This window comes from Neoarius graeffei, chromosome 14 (assembly GCF_027579695.1).
Source record: "Neoarius graeffei isolate fNeoGra1 chromosome 14, fNeoGra1.pri, whole genome shotgun sequence".
NCBI classification, from domain to species: domain Eukaryota; kingdom Metazoa; phylum Chordata; class Actinopteri; order Siluriformes; family Ariidae; genus Neoarius; species Neoarius graeffei.
Window position 1 is genome coordinate 33,945,670 of NC_083582.1, and position 18,315 is coordinate 33,963,984.

The 18,315-nt window shown below is 39.7% G+C and overlaps 1 protein-coding gene across 3 annotated transcripts in view; it reads left to right on the forward strand.

Annotated features, from left to right (window-relative positions):
* The window catches only part of asah2 (N-acylsphingosine amidohydrolase 2), a 41,235-nt gene that overhangs the window by 9,033 nt on the left and 13,887 nt on the right, over positions 1-18,315 (forward strand). For all 3 annotated transcript variants that reach the window (XM_060938900.1, XM_060938899.1, XM_060938901.1), the window contains exons 12-19: positions 10,729-10,844; positions 10,921-11,015; positions 11,112-11,151; positions 12,039-12,137; positions 12,877-12,972; positions 13,453-13,605; positions 13,703-13,759; positions 13,840-13,928. In XM_060938900.1, the coding sequence (XP_060794883.1) occupies positions 10,729-10,844; positions 10,921-11,015; positions 11,112-11,151; positions 12,039-12,137; positions 12,877-12,972; positions 13,453-13,605; positions 13,703-13,759; positions 13,840-13,928 (745 nt within the window). The remainder of the gene's footprint in view (positions 1-10,728; positions 10,845-10,920; positions 11,016-11,111; positions 11,152-12,038; positions 12,138-12,876; positions 12,973-13,452; positions 13,606-13,702; positions 13,760-13,839; positions 13,929-18,315) is intronic.

Sequence of the window (18,315 nt, forward strand, 5' to 3'; positions counted from 1 at the left end):
CAATTAAAAGTCACGTCCCTGTCTGCATAGAATTCATAAATCCAACTCCACATCCCACAATGTCTCATGAACAATCCCCATTTCCTCAGCAAGTCCAGCTGGTTAGCAGTGTTGGGCAGTAGCTTTGAATCAAATAGCTTTTTTAGTTGCAAAGCTCTTTTATTGATCAAGTAGCATAGTAGCATAAGCTACATTTTCCTGAGCATTTCTGAAGCTTAAGCTCAGCGGATCTTTCTACTATGGTCTAAATAAAACTAAAGGCCGAAGTATTTTTTAATTTAATTTTGTATCAATGTGGACTTGTACGCATTGAATGCACATGTCTAAGGCCAAGGTGACACATAGCCACATAAGCATTTCCATATGACTATGACATTGCGTGGGTTAAACAATGCAATGATCATGCAAACACGAGTATGTGCATTGAACACATGTATGCACACACACATACACATACAGTAGTGCTTGAAAGTTTGTGAACCCTTTAGAATTTTCTATATTTCTGCATAAATATGACCTAAAACATCACCAGATTTTCACACAAGTCCTAAAAGTAGATAAAGAGAACCCAGTTAAACAAATGAGACAAAAAATATTATACTTGGTCATTTATTTATTGAGGAAAATTATCCAATATTACATATCTGTGAGTGGCAAAAGTATGTGAACCTCTAGGATTAGCAGTTAATTTGAATGTGAAATTAGAGTCAGGTGTTTTCAATCAATGGGATAACAATCAGGTGTGAGTGGGCACCCTGTTTTATTTAAAGAACAGGGATCTATCAAAGTCTGATCTTCACAACACATGTTTGTGGAAGTGTATCATGGCACAAACAAAGGAGATTTCTGAGGACCTCAGAAAAAGCGTTGTTGATGCTCATCAGGCTGGAAAAGGTTATAAAACCATCTCTAAAGAGTTTGGACTCCACCAATCGACAGTCAGACAGATTGTGTACAAATGGAGGAAATTCAAGATGATTGTTACCCTCCCCAGGAGGGGTCGACCAACAAAGATCACTTCAAGAACAAGGCATGTAATAGTCAGCGACATCACAAAGGACCCAAGGGTAACTTCTAAGCAACTGAAGGCCTCTCTCACATTGGCTAATGTTAATGTTCATGAGTCCACCATCAGGAGAACACTGAACAACAATGGTTTGCATGGCAGCGTTGCAAAGAGAAAGCCACTGCTCTCCAAAAAGAACATTGCTGCTCATCTGCAGTTTGCTAAAGATCATGTGGACAAGCCAGAAGGCTATTGGAAAAATGTTTTGTGGATGGATGAGACCAAAATAGAACTTTCTGGTTTAAATGAAGAGTGTTATGTTTGGAGAAAGGAAAACACTGCATTCCAGCATAAGAACCTTATCCCATCTGTGAAACATGGTGGTGGTAGTATCATGGTTTGGGCCTGTTTTGCTGCATCTGGGCCAGGACAGCTTGCCATCATTGATGGAACAATGAATTCTGAATTATACCAGCGAATTCTAAAGGAAAATGTCAGGACATCTGTCCATGAACTGAATCTCAAGAGAAGGTGGGTCATGCAGCAAAACAATGACCCTAAGTACACAAGTCATTCTACCAAAGAATGGTTAAAGAAGAATAAAGTTAATGTTCTGGAATGGCCAAGTCAAAGTCCTGACCTTAATCCAATCGAAATGTGGAAGGACTTGAAGCGAGCAGTTCATGTGAGGAAACCCACCAACATCCCAGCATTGAAGCTGTTCTGTGTGGAGGAATGGGCTAAAATTCCTCCAAGCCGGTGTGCAGGACTGATCAACAGTTACCGGAAATGTTTAGTTCCAGTTATTGCTGCACAAGGGGGTCACACCAGATACTGAAAGCAAAGGTTCACATACTTTTGCCACTCACAGATATGTAATATTGGATCATTTTCCTCAATAAGTAAATGACCAAGTATAATATTTTGTCTCACTTGTTTAACTGGGTTCTCTTTATCTACTTTTAGGACTTGTGTGAAAATCTGATGATGTTTTAGGTCATATTTATGCAGAAATATAGAAAATTCTAAAGGGTTCACAAACTTTCAAGCACCACTGTAGCCAGGGTTACAATGGGAGGCTAGTCCTCTGGTAAACACAAGAGTTTGACTTCCCCACTCATATCTATATTGTAGAATGCCTTGCCAAATGGCAGTAGGTACCATTTTTATGATGGTCTTTGATATGATCCGACTGCAAATAGAACTCACAATCTCCCAGTCGAGAGGCAGACACGCTAACCACTAGGCCAGCTCGCAAACTTTGTGACCTGTATTATAAATCTATCAACTTCAGTAGCATTAGTGCTTTGTGTAAAGAAAAAAAAAGTTAACATACAGTCCTGTATGGTTCAAATAAAAAAAAAAATCCATTCTAACCATTAAAATATAATTCAGATTGTAAATAAATTACACAATTTCCTTTATGCAAAGAACAAACAAAAAATGGAGTACTTTGCAGAAGATATAAAAATTTCTCATGAAAATCATGCACACGTACATGTAAAAAGACTTCGCTGTGGCAGTAAAGAAACAGCTTGGATAGCATTCAGGAAGGAGTTTGAGACTGAAAGCAAGGATCCAAATACAGACCAGATGATCAGAAATGAGACCCAGACAAAGACACTTTTATGTGGCCTTAAGGGTTTAAAAAAAAAAAAAGATCAAAGCTCCAACTCAAATCAAATTTGAGTATTTCAGAAACGGTCAAGTTTATTTGTATAGTGCTTTTAACAATAAACATTGCCGCAAAGCAGCTTTACAGAATTTGAATGACTTAAAACATGAGCTAATTTTATCCCTCATCTATCCCCAATGAGCAAGCCTGTGGCAACAGTGGCAAGAAAAAACTCCCAAAGACGACATGAGGAAGAAACCTCGAGAGGAACCAGACTCAAAAGGGAACCCATCCCCATCCAGGCAACAACAGACAACGTGACTATCCCAGCAAACACAAAAACGTTTATATAACGTTGTATAAACGTTTGGCTAACGTTTCAGAAACGTTACAAAATAACGTTTATAAAACAAAAATTTGTGGACAATTTTTTCGTTTTATAAACGTTTGAAAAAACGTTATATAAACGTTTGAAAAACATTCTGGAAACCATCATACAACATTCTGGAAACGTTTCAGAAACGTTTTTTAAAACATTGTATAAACGTTTCTTAAAACCATTTAAAAACAATAGTAAAACATTTCTTTAATGTTTTAGAAACGTTATTAGAAACATGTTAATACTTCATCTCATTATCTCTAGCCGCTTTATCCTTCTACAGGGTCACAGGCAAGCTGGAGCCTATCCCAGCTGACTACAGGCGAAAGGCGGGGTACACCCTGGACAAGTCGCCAGGTCATCACAGGGCTGACACAAATGCCGCTTTTCCACTACAAACGCGGCTGAGTCAGGCTGAGCCGTGCCGTGCTGAGTCGAGCTGAGTGGGGCTGTTGGAGTTGCATTTCGACTACAACCGCGCTGAACCGTGCTGGCTGGAAGTGGGTGGACACACTGGGTGGAGTTAGCGAAAGTGGGTGGACGTCAGGTGATGTCGTTAGGCAGCGCAAACAGTGACATCAGTGAGCTTTAAAGCGGTAGTCTCACGACCCGAATAGTAAACAATAAACATGGAGGACATGGAGTCGTTAGTGTTGCTGGTCTTGGTGCTGTGGCTTGTTGTCACCGACAACGCCAACAGATACTGGCAAGAGCGTATAGATGAGGCGAGGCGCATAAGGCTTCAGAAATTCTCGTAATTCGTAATTCTTCTTCTTCCGGGTTTACGGTGTTTACAGATCCCAGCGTGCTCGCGGGGCGTGTGTGGGCATGTGAGGACACTCCTCCTCACCAATCAGTGCACAGGGGAGTGTCTCCTCACGCCCCCAGCCTCACTCGGCTCGGTTTGGCTCGCTTCAGCCCCACTCCAAAACGGTGCGAGTTTTAGGGGCTAAGCAGGGCTGAAGCGAGCTGAGTCGTGCTGGTTTTTGGTAGTCAAAACGCGAGCCGTGTCGGGCTGAAGTGAGCTGAAGCGAGCTGAAGTGAGCTGAAAACGGGTAGTGGAAAAGGGCCAATAGACACAGACAACCATTCACACCTACGGTCAATTTATGGCCCTTTTCCACTACCCTTTTTCAGCTCACTTCAGCTCGCTTCAGCTCACTTCAGCCCGACACGGCTCGCGTTTCAGCACGGTTCAGCGCGGTTGTAGTCGAAATGCAACTCCAACAGCCCCGCTCAGCCCGACTCAGCACGGCACGGCTCAGCCCGACTCAGCCGCGTTTGTAGTAGAAAAGCGGCATTAGAGTCACCAGTTAACCTAACCTGCATGTCTTTGGACTGTGGGGGAAACCGGAGCACCCGGAGGAAACCCACGTGGACACGGGGAGAACATGCAAACTCCACACAGAAAGGCCCTCGCCGGCCCCGGGGCTCGAACCCAGGACCTTCTTGCTGTGAGGCGACAGCGCTAACCAGTACACCACCGTGCCGCCCATGTTAATACCTGTTAAACTTATAATATAACAACACATTTTTGTTATTGCACTTAAGTTTATTTCATTCCTCTTTGCAAGTTCAACAAAACCGATTTGAGAGCAGAGTTTTTTTACATAGACAATATTCACATTTACATATAAAGCCCTCATGAACAGCAAAAATGATAAAGATACTAGTATTAAAAATTTATCTAAATTTATTAAAGAAGTCTTGCTACTAAGAACCAAAACATTAAAGTTAACGTAATCATAGCAAATGCGCAAAATCAGTTAAAAGTTGAAATAAAAAAGCAAATTAAATCAAATAAGTTGTTTGGCCAAAGCTGCGAGCCTTCGATGAAGGAGATTTTCTAAGATAACTTCTAAATGGACCCGGCCTTCTCGATCTTGTCCCAACAGCAACACGCTCAAAATGGCGCTACTTCCGGTCCCTGCGCCTGCGCAAAGACGTAGGTCGTGCAGGCGCAGGGAACCAGCGAACAAAATGCCAGGGCCAATAGGGCGTGTATTTTAGCAAATATAAAACGACGAATGGTCGTCTATCCAAATTATTCAAACCATACTTGATAATTACGAGACTAGAGCCACACATTTAATGATTTATCTATCTATCTAGATCTACATCTAAAAAATATTTAGCTAGATCGAAGGTTTTTTTTCAATGTTTATTAAACGTTTATACAACCACTTATTTTCCATAAAATTATTCCCATGTTTTTTGATACTTTTTAAAAACGTCATCATGTAGTGTTTATAATCACACAATTAATTGTAGAAATTTTAATATTATCTGTTTTAGCCAGAAGTCTCCGAATATGTATAACGTTTTATAAACGTTTCACAAACGTTGTGAATGAAACGTTTTAAAGAGAACGTTTATAAAACGTCAATAAAATGTTACTCATTTACTGATTATTTTGATAATTGTACTACAATCATTATGACATCTTAATATCTAAAAATACCAAGAGATGATAAAAAATGTGCCACGGGTCAGCAAATATGACTTTATTAAATTTTCACCAACGTTTCATAAACGTTTCATAAACGTTTAATAAAACCTAACCTTAATGCAACCCAAATGAAACGTTTTATAAACGTTTTGTGTTTGCTGGGATAACATTAACAGTCCTAACATAAAGTCAGCTTTGTTGATGCTATAAACCCCCCACCGACGGAAACCTGAGTGCAAAACCGTTCACGACAACCGTAGTCCCAAAGTCAGCAAGTCAACTGCAGTCCTAAAGTCAGCAAGTCAACTGACTTCCAGCCACAAAAGCACCACTGCAAGAGTCCAGAGTGTCCTCCAGGCGCAACCCCCAACTGTCCACATGGGGCCGCCCTCCACAGGAGCGATGTGATGAGACTCCAACCAGACACAGGGCACCAGGATGGATCAGGCAGGTCCGAGGAGCAGAAGAGGTCAGCATCTCGATCCCAGGACCGACATGTAACTCAGAGGGACAGATTTGGGGGTGGGGGGAGAGAAAACACAGGTTGTTAGGTATGCCCAATGTCATCTGAATAAATAGGAACAGTATACATATTCCACTGAGTACAAGCAGGGACTTTGGCAACTAACTATGACAGCATAACTAAAAGGGAGAGCCAGAAGGTAACACAGGCATGAGGGAGCCCCGGGACATAAATCAGCCAGCCACTACACCATCAACAAACTCAAGTGAGCAAGTGAGTGGGGACTGACAGCATCCATACATCCCAGTTTACCAAAACACTATGTCTGAGGACTCTCCAGATCTACACCTTTACCTCATAAACACCATTAACAAAAGGCTTGACTAAACAGATATGTTTTCAGCCTAGACTTAAACACTGAGACTGTGTCTGATTCCCGAACACTACTTGGAAGGCTGTTCCATAACTGTGGGGCTTTGTAAGAAAAGGCTCTGCCCCCTGATGTAGCCTTCACTATACGAGGTACCAGCAGATAGCCTGCACCTTTTGATCTAAGTAGGCGTGGCGGGTCATAGAGGAGCAGAAGTGCACTCAGGTACTGTGGTGTGAGACCATTCAGTGCTTTAAAGGTCAATAGTAGTACTTTATAATCAATATGAAATTTGATTGGGAGCCAATGCAGTGTGGATATGACAGGAGTGATGTGGTCATATTTTCTAATTCTAGTAAGGACTCTTGCTGCTGCATTTTGAACTAACTGGAGCTTGTTTATGCACTTATTGGAACATCCAGACAGTAAGGCATTACAATAATCCAACCTGGAGTTAACGAAAGCATGAACTAGTTTTTCTGCGTCATGTAGTGACATTAAATTTCTTATCTTAACAATATTTCTGAGATGAAAGAAAGCTATCCGGGTAATGTTGTCAATGTGAGTTTTGAATGAAAGACTGGGGTCAATAATCACTCCGAGGTCTTTTACTGCTGCACATGAAGAAACAGAAAGGCCATCCAGAGTTTCTATGTAATCAGAAAACTTACTTCTAGCTGCATGTGGTCCTAGTACAAGTACTTCAGTCTTGTCAGAGTTACGCAGAAGGAAATTAATAAGCATCCAGTGTCTAATGTCCTTTATACATTCCTCGATTCTATTAAGCTGGTGTCTCTCATCAGGTTTTGCAGAAACATACAACTGTGTGTCATCAGCATAACAGTGGAAACTAATACAATGTTTACGAATAATATCACCCAGAGGTAACATATATAAAGAAAAAAGCAGTGGACCCAAGACAGAACCTTGTGGAACACCAAACTTTACCTCAGTACGTCTAGAAATATCACCATTTATATCAACATACTGATAGTGATCAGTTAAATAAGCCTGAGCCAGGAGAAGGCCGTTCCCTTAATTCCCACAACATTTTCTCGTCTGTCCAGAAGAATGGAATGATCAATGGTATCAAATGCAGCACTAAGGTCAAGCAACACAAGCAGCGAGACACAGCCCTGATCAGACGCCAACAGTAGGCCATTTACTACTTTAACCAGAGCTGTCTCTGTGCTATGATGAGGTCTAAATCCTGACTGATACATTTCATGGATGTTATTCCTATGTAAATATGAGCATAACTGCTGTGCCACAGCTTTTTCAAGGATCTTGGAGATAAAGGGGAGCTTTGATATTGGCCGATAATTGGACAGCTGACAGGGATCAAGGTCAGGTTTTTTAATCAGGGGTTTGATAACTGCTAGTTTAAAGGATTTGGGTACATAGCCAATTATAAGAGAAGAATTTATTATTTTTAGAAGCAGTTCAATCACTTCAATTACTGCTGATCTCCTGGGGTTTTCACACAACACATTCTCTAGAGTTTACACAGAAGGGCGTGAAAACCAAAAACCATTGAGGAAGCGACAGTTCTGTGGGTGGAAACAAACACCTTGTTGATAAGAGAGGTCAGAGGAAAATGGATAGATTAGTTTGAGCTGCCAGGAAGGAAATATATAGCAACTCATATAATCACTCTTTACAACCATGTTGAACAGAAAAACATCTTCTAAGACCACATTGGGTTCTGCTCTTGCCAGCCAAGAACAGGAATCTTAGAATCAAGAACAAGTTCCTGTTAAAGTGGCCAGTGAGTGTACATCTATAATAGAAAAGACCCAGAATTTAGTTCCCAGGCTGTAATTAATTTAGGATTTTCTGTAATCAACACAGAATCAAAATTATACATACAGCAAACCTAATATTTAGCTAAATGTCCCATAGCAAGCTTATGACATTCATGTTTATGTAAACTTCTGACTGCAACTGTATTTTATGCATTTTTGAAATGCTGTAATGTGAGCAATGTGGGATAAACAATGACACTGCACCAAAACCCCAAGCATCCAGAGATATCTTTTTAAATTCTTACAAGAATCTGGATCATATCTGGAACATATCTGGAGATTTTTTTTGTTTTTTGGCAATGCCGTGATCGGAGAGAACCCAACATGGATTTCATCATATGTGGGTCAGAGTTTGAAATATCCTGGGGTATTTTGCGCATTGTGAGAAGTGTGACAAGTAATAGCCAATGGGTTAATGAGCGAAAACCAAGCAGATTGTTATTCCTACAAAATAACAGTAATGCCTGCAAAGAAAGCCTCTCCACAGTCTACCAATTTAGTTAAACATTTGCTGGAAATGTGTGTAATATACACCTTATACACCGCATTTAACAGCAAGTACTCGCTCTATTTGCACTAGACCTGAAAACATCCATCCATCCATTATCTGTAGCCACTTATCCTGTTCTACAGGGTCGCAGGCAAGCTGGAGCCTATCCCAGCTGACTATGGGCGAGAGGCGGGGTACACCCTGGACAAGTTGCCAGGTCATCACAGGGCTGACACACAACCATTCACACTCACGGTCAATTTAGAGCCACCAATTAGCCTAACCTGCATGTCTTTGGACTGTTGAGGAAACCGGAGCACCCAGAGGAAACCCACGCAGACACGGGGAGCACATGCAAACTCCACACAGAAAGGCCCTCATCGGCCACTGGGCTCGAACCCAGAACCTTCTTGCTGTGAGGCAACAGTGCTAACCACTACATCACCGTGCCACCCGACCTGAAAACAGGAACTCAAAAATATGGCCAAAGAAGTACATCTACTTTTTCTTTGCTGTCAAATACAATAAAATGGAAAGCAAAACCAAGATGTCATTAAAAAAAGAAAGAAGAAAGACAAATCCAATGATAGATGAATAGTAATAGGAGTGCTACTTGGAACTATCAATGATAAGCCCTGAAAATGTCATTATGTAACAGTATCACTTTCATGCTCATTTTTTATCAGGATAGCTTATAAAATAGCACTCAATCCAGCATATTCTTTTTTATTTTTATTTTATTTTTTGCATGATGTACAGCAGCAGAAAATATAAAGCTTGGGCACAAAGATGTGAAAGATATTGTATGAACTGTTTGGAGATGTAGCACTAACTGGACAAGTCTCTCTCACACACACACACACACACACACACACACACACACACACACACACACACACACACAAAAGATTTATTTATTTTATATTGTGAGCACAAGTTAATATAACCATGAGACACTCAAGACCATGACATTATTTTCCCCACTGTTTTATTTCGCTATTTTCATTTGTTGAATTAATAAATGAATGGCAGTGTTATTGTTAATTCAATTCAATGTGCTCTTAATAAATATTCATATGGTATTTAATATTGCTAGTGTATTTGCAGCTCAAAACACAAATTTCATACTGTGATTACTTCAAATAGACTTAATAGTGTTTACTATTGCTTAATACTGCTCCTTGTGTGATAGTATAAAAAGGACTATTCAAAGTCATGCATAATTGAGACACATCTTTCTTATTGGGAAACATTTTATTGAACCAGTCAGTGAGAAACAGAACATTTCAGAATATATGTGGGTTTTTTTCCCCTTTTTTATCTTCCTAAGAAGTCGTGACAGTTACTGAACAGCAATCCACTTCTTGTCACTGGTCTTTAATAGAGTTCTCAGGACTTTAGAGATATCAAAGGTCTTCCAATTAGAAATGAAAAGGGCAGCTTGTATAGAGTTTGACAGTAATTTCTTATCTGAAACAACATGACTCGACAGTTACAGTAGTCTGTATGCTGACGATGCAGCTTTGGAGTACAATCGATGTGTAGTTACTGGGCACATGCAGCAGCTTTTATTCTCTATCTGGGCAGTTCTTCAGCAGAGAGACCAAAATTATGAAATGATTAAGATTGCCTTGACTTGTCAGCTCAGTGATATTGCTAAAGCATAGAATCCAATGGAAACCATATTTAAAAATCATCACCCCAATTATAGCAATGTTGCTTCAGAGAAATCTTGGTTTGAATTTTAAGAAATTAAAGTTGGGCTTTTTTCTGACGTAATTCCGTTACTGACTTTTCTTTCCTCATAAAAGATTTTGCGTTCAAAGTTAAACATAGCCAATTTTTCTATGCTTTTTAGGATCAAAAGATACCCCATACAGTGTGAAATTTTTATTTAATACCATTATCTTGAGTACTGCAACTAAAAAAGTTACCACATTTTGCTGTGAATGTAATTCCATTACCAAAGAAGTACCCTTCTATAGTAAGAGAGCTATAGTTTCAATACAGAGCACAATTTCATTTCAATACAGTAATACATGGCAGTAGTATCCCTTCAAAATGTTACTGCATTTTTATTTTGCTTCTATTACTTCCATAGGTATTGGATATAACAGTACAAATATTTGCATCTCATATCTACATATACAGGGGCAATTGAAGGAGATCCATTCTGGGATGGAATTAGGGACACCCTCTTGGGCAAACCTTCCAAAGAAGTTCAGGACTGCCAAAACCCCAAACCCATTCTCTTTAGCACTGGAGAGGTAAGAACAAGTTATAACAAAATAATGGCCAGACCACTTTCTGTATATCCTTCATCTAGAAATGGTTTGTTTCCAGATGACATGGCCACTCCCTTGGCACCCAGAAATAGTGGATGTACAGATCATCTCTATTGGATCAGTAGCCATTGTGGCAGTCCCAGGAGAAGTGAGGTAAACTGAGAAAGACACACCAGCATTAGATTTGTGTTAAACAAGCAAAGGCATGTCAAGTATACGCTTGAGATGTGGTCTTTTGTATTTTTCTAGCACTATGTCAGGAAGAAGGATCAGACAGGCGGTTAAACAGGTGAGAACATGCACACATCCTGCCCAGCAAACATTACCAGATGTAACCATAATGCTTATTAAGGGTTAAGAGGTTCTAAGAAGATTAGGCTGCAATGTTACAGAAATAAGGTTTCTGCAATGTTCTGAAAACAGTAACAGAAGTAATGAATTGCCTCCTAGTGCTGTTCAAGTGTTTTGGATTTGCCCTATCATCAGGAAATTGTGAGATTGTGATAAATCATAACAATGCCACAGCCAGAAGTTCAAAAAATAATAATAAATTGGGTGTGCTTTGTGTGTTGGAGGGACAGCATACATTCTGTCCTGTCAATCAAAGAGGCAAAACCAATTGTAATAGTCTGTAATGTCATGTATGTGGAAGAGGACAGTTAGTGCTTTTCTTGGGGTGTGTTAAACTGTGCTGTGATGTAGCATGAGCAGAAGTTCGAAAAGATGTTACCCAGTTAGTAGTTGGGTAGAAATTGGCAAATAACCAAATTTGGTGAAAATGTTGGTAAAAAAAATTAAAAACGAAAAGACTGTTACCTGTCAGATAAAAACTTTATAGACACTATAAGTTGTAACATTATTATAACTAAACATCACAGCAGCACTGTAGGAATGTTATGTTGCCAAATGTTATGGAACACAGAAAACCTGACAGATTGAATGTTCTAAGAACCAAAAGTCCTAACAAGAAGACCAAAAAAGATTGTTCTTTTAAACTACAGTGTCTAACTAAGTATACACTTAGTTAGTCAATCGTGACTATCTCCATTCTTTTTAATTAATCATGCTTATAGGCTTCTCCGTTCATATCAATCTATTTAGTGCGCACTGTGGTCCAACACTTGGAAGGCACTTATGGTTATGGGGATAATGATGTTTTATATTCATCTGCTTTAGGAACTGGAGACAAAAAATGCTTTCACCAATGCTGAAGTGGTTGTTACTGGTCTCTGCAACATCTACACACACTACATTACCACCTACGAAGAGTACCAGGTATCAGCATGTAGCCAATTATTTTTATTTTGGCTTACTCTCAGTGGACCAAGGCGAAAGAAGGGGCCAAAAAAAATACAGAAAAATTATAACTGAGATCATGATAATGGAGGTAGCGTGTCTCACAATCATGTGTAGAAGTAGCTGTTTATTTTTAACATTTAGAAACACTTAAAAACAAAAAGAGTAATTCTAGATGAAATTAGTCATGGTAGTTTTAAAATTGTATTATAGTTGGAAATTCATTCGCATACCTTAAGTTGTAAAAAAAAAAAAGATACAATAGTTAAGACTGGGGTCAGGGGAGGGGATCAAATTTGTACTTTTTCTTACTTGACAGGAAACTCAACTTTGGTCATTCAAATTTGAACAACTTTTCAGATAAGATCAGGTTCTTTCTTTTTAGTAAAGTAGCTTTAATATATGAAAAGCGATTAAGACTAACGGGCAAGTAGATTTTGTGCAAAGATGATTGGTTGTGTGATCCATACAAGGTTACAAAAAAATTTAAGTTGCACAGAAATCCAGTTACTTGAATTGATAGCCGGGCAAAAGAAATAAAATAAGATTTGGTATTTGTGTAACGTCTAAATAGGAACACAAGTGTAAAGTAGGAATCCCCTGAAACTAAACTGGAATTATGTTCAGTAATGAAGTTACATAAGTTCTTTGAAATTTCGGTCATTATGCTTATTTTTGTATCTAATCTCATGGACACTGAGTTAATGTTCATTCATAGGTGCAGCGTTATGAAGGTGCTTCCACCATCTATGGGCCTCACACTCTCTCAGCCTACATTCAGCACTTCAGAGGCCTCGCTAAAGCCATCGCAGAGGCAAGAACATATGACTATTATATAAGCTTTTGTAACTCCCAAGAGATTTTTGAGATGAAATTCTCCTCCTGGTGGTGAGCATTAGTGTAACAGGTAGTGTTGCCACTATACAGCCATCTCACAGGGTTCAGACCTGAGCTGGGGTTACTGTCTGTGTGGAGTTTCACATGTTCTCCCTGTCGCTATGTGGGTTTCCTTAGGGTTCTCCAGTTTCCTCCTGTCTTCCATGAACATGCCAGTAGGTGGATTGGCTGCTCTAAATTGCCCCAGGTGTGTGAATGTTTGTGTGCATAGTGCCCTGCTATGGCCTGACATCCCATCCAGGTTGTATTCCCACATTACGTCCAGTGTTCCTGGGATAGGCTCCAGATCTACTTCCACTCTGACCAGGAAAAGGCAGTTACCGATGAATGAATTCTGATCATATTTTCTTATTTGTGCTTTAAATCCGGTGGGATGGAATGCTCTTCTTTATAACAGAGTAAGACTGGAGAATTACCGAAAGGTCCTGAGCCTCCTTTCTTCAAAGACAGTCAGCTGATCTCACTGTTACCAGCTGTGCCAGCAGATAAAACACCAACTAACACTACCTTCGGTCAGGTCCTGGAGCAGGTCAAGCCTCGTTATAAAGTGGTGAGTCAGTGGTGATTGCTAGTTACTCTAACTACTTACACAGACTAAGTGATTCAGACTAAGCTTTCATTGCCGGACTAATATTGTGCTTGTGCAGGGAGAGGTCGCATCTGTTACTTTTGTTGCTGGAAACCCCAGAAACTCTGGAGACATGGTGAGATTATTGAAATTAATGCCACACTTATTATACATGTTAACCTGCTACCTGCTAATCTATGAGCCTTCTGATTTCAGAGAGACAAGACCTTCGTCACAGTGGAGAAGTTTCTCATGACTACCAGGACATGGAAGGTTGTTCATACAGATGCATCCTGGGAGACTAGGTAGGGGGTCTTTAGTGTTATTTTCCTTATTTATCAGATACTATATAATGTTCTGTTTAGAAATGTACTTGCTGTTATTAATATCATAACCTTGGCCAGTTATAAGATCATTTCGCCAGTGGTGTACTCTGAGACCAAGTTATCATACAAGGTGGACTTAGTGATAAGGCAGAAGCTGAGTCAGGACCATATTGTGAGATATCACTGCACCACTAAGAAACAGAGGCCAAATAAAAGATTATCAACAGAATGTTTGAGGAACCTGTTTTCAAAGCGTTTATATGCTAGCTGGACTGAAAGGTCCAAAATTTCAAAGACTACAAGAATCTTTGAGCTTGAAGTTTTGTTTTTTTTTCTAAGCATATAGTAATCTAATATATCATGCACTGAGTGGCTCTAGTTGAAATTATGGATTCTCCGAGGTGACTGCCAAAGCACTATTTTCTGAGGGACTCAGCCCAGTACTACGCCAGTCACTGAAGAGAATCCATAATTTCCGGTGCATCTCAGTGCATGGTATATTAAATGTATATTCCTCATCAAAAAATTCCAAACGAAAAATGTTAAGATTTAATCTAGGCATAAACTCACTGGAGGCAGCCATGTTTGTTGTTTATGTCGGCATGATCTTCGACCTGTGCATGTGCAATATACCATGCTATCACCTGCCTCACAAGGCATGATCATGATATATAAATCTACACACACAGAAATGCTCGTGGAGCCACAGCTGTGACTCGAGGTGGCTGTATAGCTTGAAATTGTAATGTCAGTTCATGGTATATCCAGGATATACCATGACTGATTCACACCATATCCATTTTTTTTTTATTTTTGATGTCATGAGATACATTGCTTAAAGCTAGACAACCTTTTGATTTCATAAAAATCGGTGCAATTTAGTTTCCTCTGAAATGTAGTCATTGTGATGTATGTTTATTTCTGCAATAGCTCAAAAAAACAAAGAAAGAAAGAAAGAAAGAAAGAAAGAAAGAAAGAAAGAAAGAAAGAAAGAAACAAACAAACAAAACCCAGGCCATTCTGTGTCTGGGAAGTTATTTAATTTGAGGGGATTCCCTAGCAAATAATGTGCATGAAATCGCTTGCTTCATGCAGTCAAGCAGACAGAGGAAGTCCGTGTGCGCATGCGCAGGTTTACCTTCTTCTTCTTCTTCTTCTTCTTCTTCTTCTTTTCCTTCTTCTTTTGGGTTTTATGGCAGCTGGCATCCACAGTGTTGCATTACTTCCATCTACAGGTTTACCTTGACCGTGCACTGACAGTGACATCATTCTGTTGCTAAACGAACAGCTGATCACACCGAGGTGCTCGCTGACCACCGATATTTATTAGTTTGGTCCTGCGTTTCCTTTCCTTTGCAACATAACATATTTTCTTCTCGCTTTCCATTACTGTCATTGGTCCTTCATGTTTCATTCGCACACTCACGTCCTCCATTTTTCTCTCCTGTTTCAAATTTGTATCCCACAATGCCCTGCGCAAACGGGGAAAGCCCACCATGTGATGCATGATGTAGTGTCTTGAATTGGGTCATGGTGAAGCAGGAAAAAATAACAGAGAATTTAGGGCCACATGGCTCTAAATTCATTAATTGTTCTATTTTTGAAAAAAAAAAAATTAATAAAATTGGAAGTCTATGATTTGAATTCAGTAGCTTTTGGTCCACTAAACAAAAATAATTGGGTGTCAGGGAAAATTATTTTTATGACCTAAACTTGAACAATCTGAAAGGCAGTCTACCTTTAATCAATGGTCGAACTGTTTTATATCACATGAGCCATCCTTGGCCAATCCCTGCACAGGAATTTTTTTGACGAGGGACATAATTTTCTATATTGCCTATAGAAGCATTCATAAGTATCAGGTGGTATGACTGTAGGTGAGAACGTTTCATGAGTATAAAAAATACCAATGGCAGAAAGTAAGCAATGAATAAAACATAAAGGGGTGTGCTGTTATAGGAGAATAAACAATCAGTATGTTTACGTGCACACTAATATTCCACTGTTCTTTCAATTATGACAATATTCCAAATTTGATATGGGTCATGCAGGAGCATATTCCGTTTGGATATTCCAAATTTGGCATTAATCTGAATTTAGCATTTTTCGATGAAGATGTGAGATATGCTCATGTCACACAAACCAGCTAGACAATCAGAGTATGCATGCCTGCATGTAAACAGGAATATTAGTGTAATATTCATTTTCATTAGCCACGTAAACAGCTTTGAAGGAATATTGTCTTTTTCTGAATAAGGGCAAAAACCCAGAATATTTTGTGCATGGAAATGTAGTGACTGACAGGGTGGTGTAATACTGAGTTACTGTTCTCAACCAAGGGTTGATTATTTTCTGATAACAGCGTGTCCTGAAGTATTTAATGCCTCTTATGCTACAGAATTTTCCCATCATTACATTTTTAATTTATTAAAAAAACCATCATACATAATACATTTACATGCACCAGTTTATAGTTATGTTTAATGTTTTGGACAAGCTTTATTATTTTATAGCAGATATACAGTAATGTGCAAGTCTTTGGCACATGTAAAGAAATGCTGGAGACCAAGAATGGCTTAAAATAATGAAATGAAATGTTTCAACATAAAAAAATACTATAACAGTAAGCAGTAAGCCATAATAAATGAAACAAAGTCAGTATTTGGTGACGACCCGGTGCTTTAAAAAAAAAAAAAAAGTAGTCTCAGGGCTGGCACGGTGGTGTAGTGGTTAGCACTGTTGCCTCACAGGAAGAAGGTTCTGGGTTTGAGCCCAGCGGCCAATGGGGGCCTTTTTGTATGGAGTTTGCATGTTCTCCCTGTGTCTGTGTGGGTTTCCTCCAGGTGCTCCGGTTTCCCCCACAGTTCAAAGACATGCAGGTTAGGGTAATTGGTGGCTCTAAATTGACTGTAGGTGTGAATGTGAGTGTGAATAGTTGTTTGTCTCTATGTGTCAGCCCTGTGATGATCTGGCAACTTGTCCAGGGTGTACCCCACCTCTTGTCCATAGTCAACTGGGATAGGCTCCAGCTTGCCTGCAACCTTGCACAAGATAAGCGGCTACAGATAATGGAGGGATGGATGGAGTACAGTGGTGCTTGAAAGTTTGTGAACCCTTTAGAATTTTCTATATTTCTGCATAAATATGACCTAAAACATCAACAGATTTTCACACAAGTCCTAAAAGTAGATAAAGAGAACCCAAGTAAACAAATGAGACAAAAATATTGTACTTGGTCATTTACTTATTGAGGAAAATTATCCAATATTACATATCTGCGATTGGCAAAAGTATGTGAACCTTTGCTTTCAGTATCTGGTGTGACCCCCTTGTGCAGCAATAACTGCAACTAAACGTTTCTGGTAACTGTTGATCAGTCCTGCACAGCGTCTTGGAGGAATTTTAGCCCATTCCTCCATACAGAACAGCTTCAATGCTGGGATGTTGGTGGGTTTCCTCACATGAACTGCTCGCTTCAGGTCCTTCCACAACATTTTGATTGGATTAAGGTCAGGACTTTGACTTGGCCATTCCAAAACATTAACTTTGTTCTTCTTTAACCGTTCTTTGGTAGAATGACTTGTGTGCTTAGGGTCGTTGTCTTGCTGCATGACATACCTTCTCTTGAGAGTCAGTTCATGAACAGATGTCCTGACATTTTCCTTTAGAATTTGCTGGTATAATTCAAAATTAATTGTTCCAGCAATGATGGCAAGCCATCCTGGCCCAGATGCAGCAAAACAGGCCCAAACCATGATACTACTACCACCACCATGTTTCACAGATGGGATAAGGTTCTTATGCTGGAATGCAGTGTTTTCCTTTCTCCAAACATAATGCTTCTCATTTAAACCAAAAAGTTCTATTTTGGGCTCAGCCGTCCACAAAATATTTTTCCAATAGCCTTCTGGCTTGTCCACATGATCTTTAGCAAACTGCAGATGAGCAGCAATGTTCTTTTAGGAGAGCAGTGGCTTTCTCCTTGCAACCCTGTCATGCACACCATTGTTCAGTGTTCTCCTGATGGTGGACTCATGAACATTAACATTAGCCAATGTGAGAGAGGCCTTCAGTTGCTTGAAAGTTACCCTGGGGTCCTTTGTGACCTCGCTGACTATTGCACTCCTTGCTCTTGGAGTGATCTTTGTTGGTCGACCACTCCTGGGGAGGGTAACAATGGTCTTGAATTTCCTCCATTTGTACACAATCTGTCTGACTGTGGCTTGGTGGAGTCCAAACTCTTTAGAGATGGTTTTGTAACCTTTTCCAGCCTGATGAGCATCAACAATGCTTTTTCTGAGGTCCTCAGAAATCTCCTTTGTTCATGCCATGATACACTTCCACAACGTGTTGTGAAGATCAGACT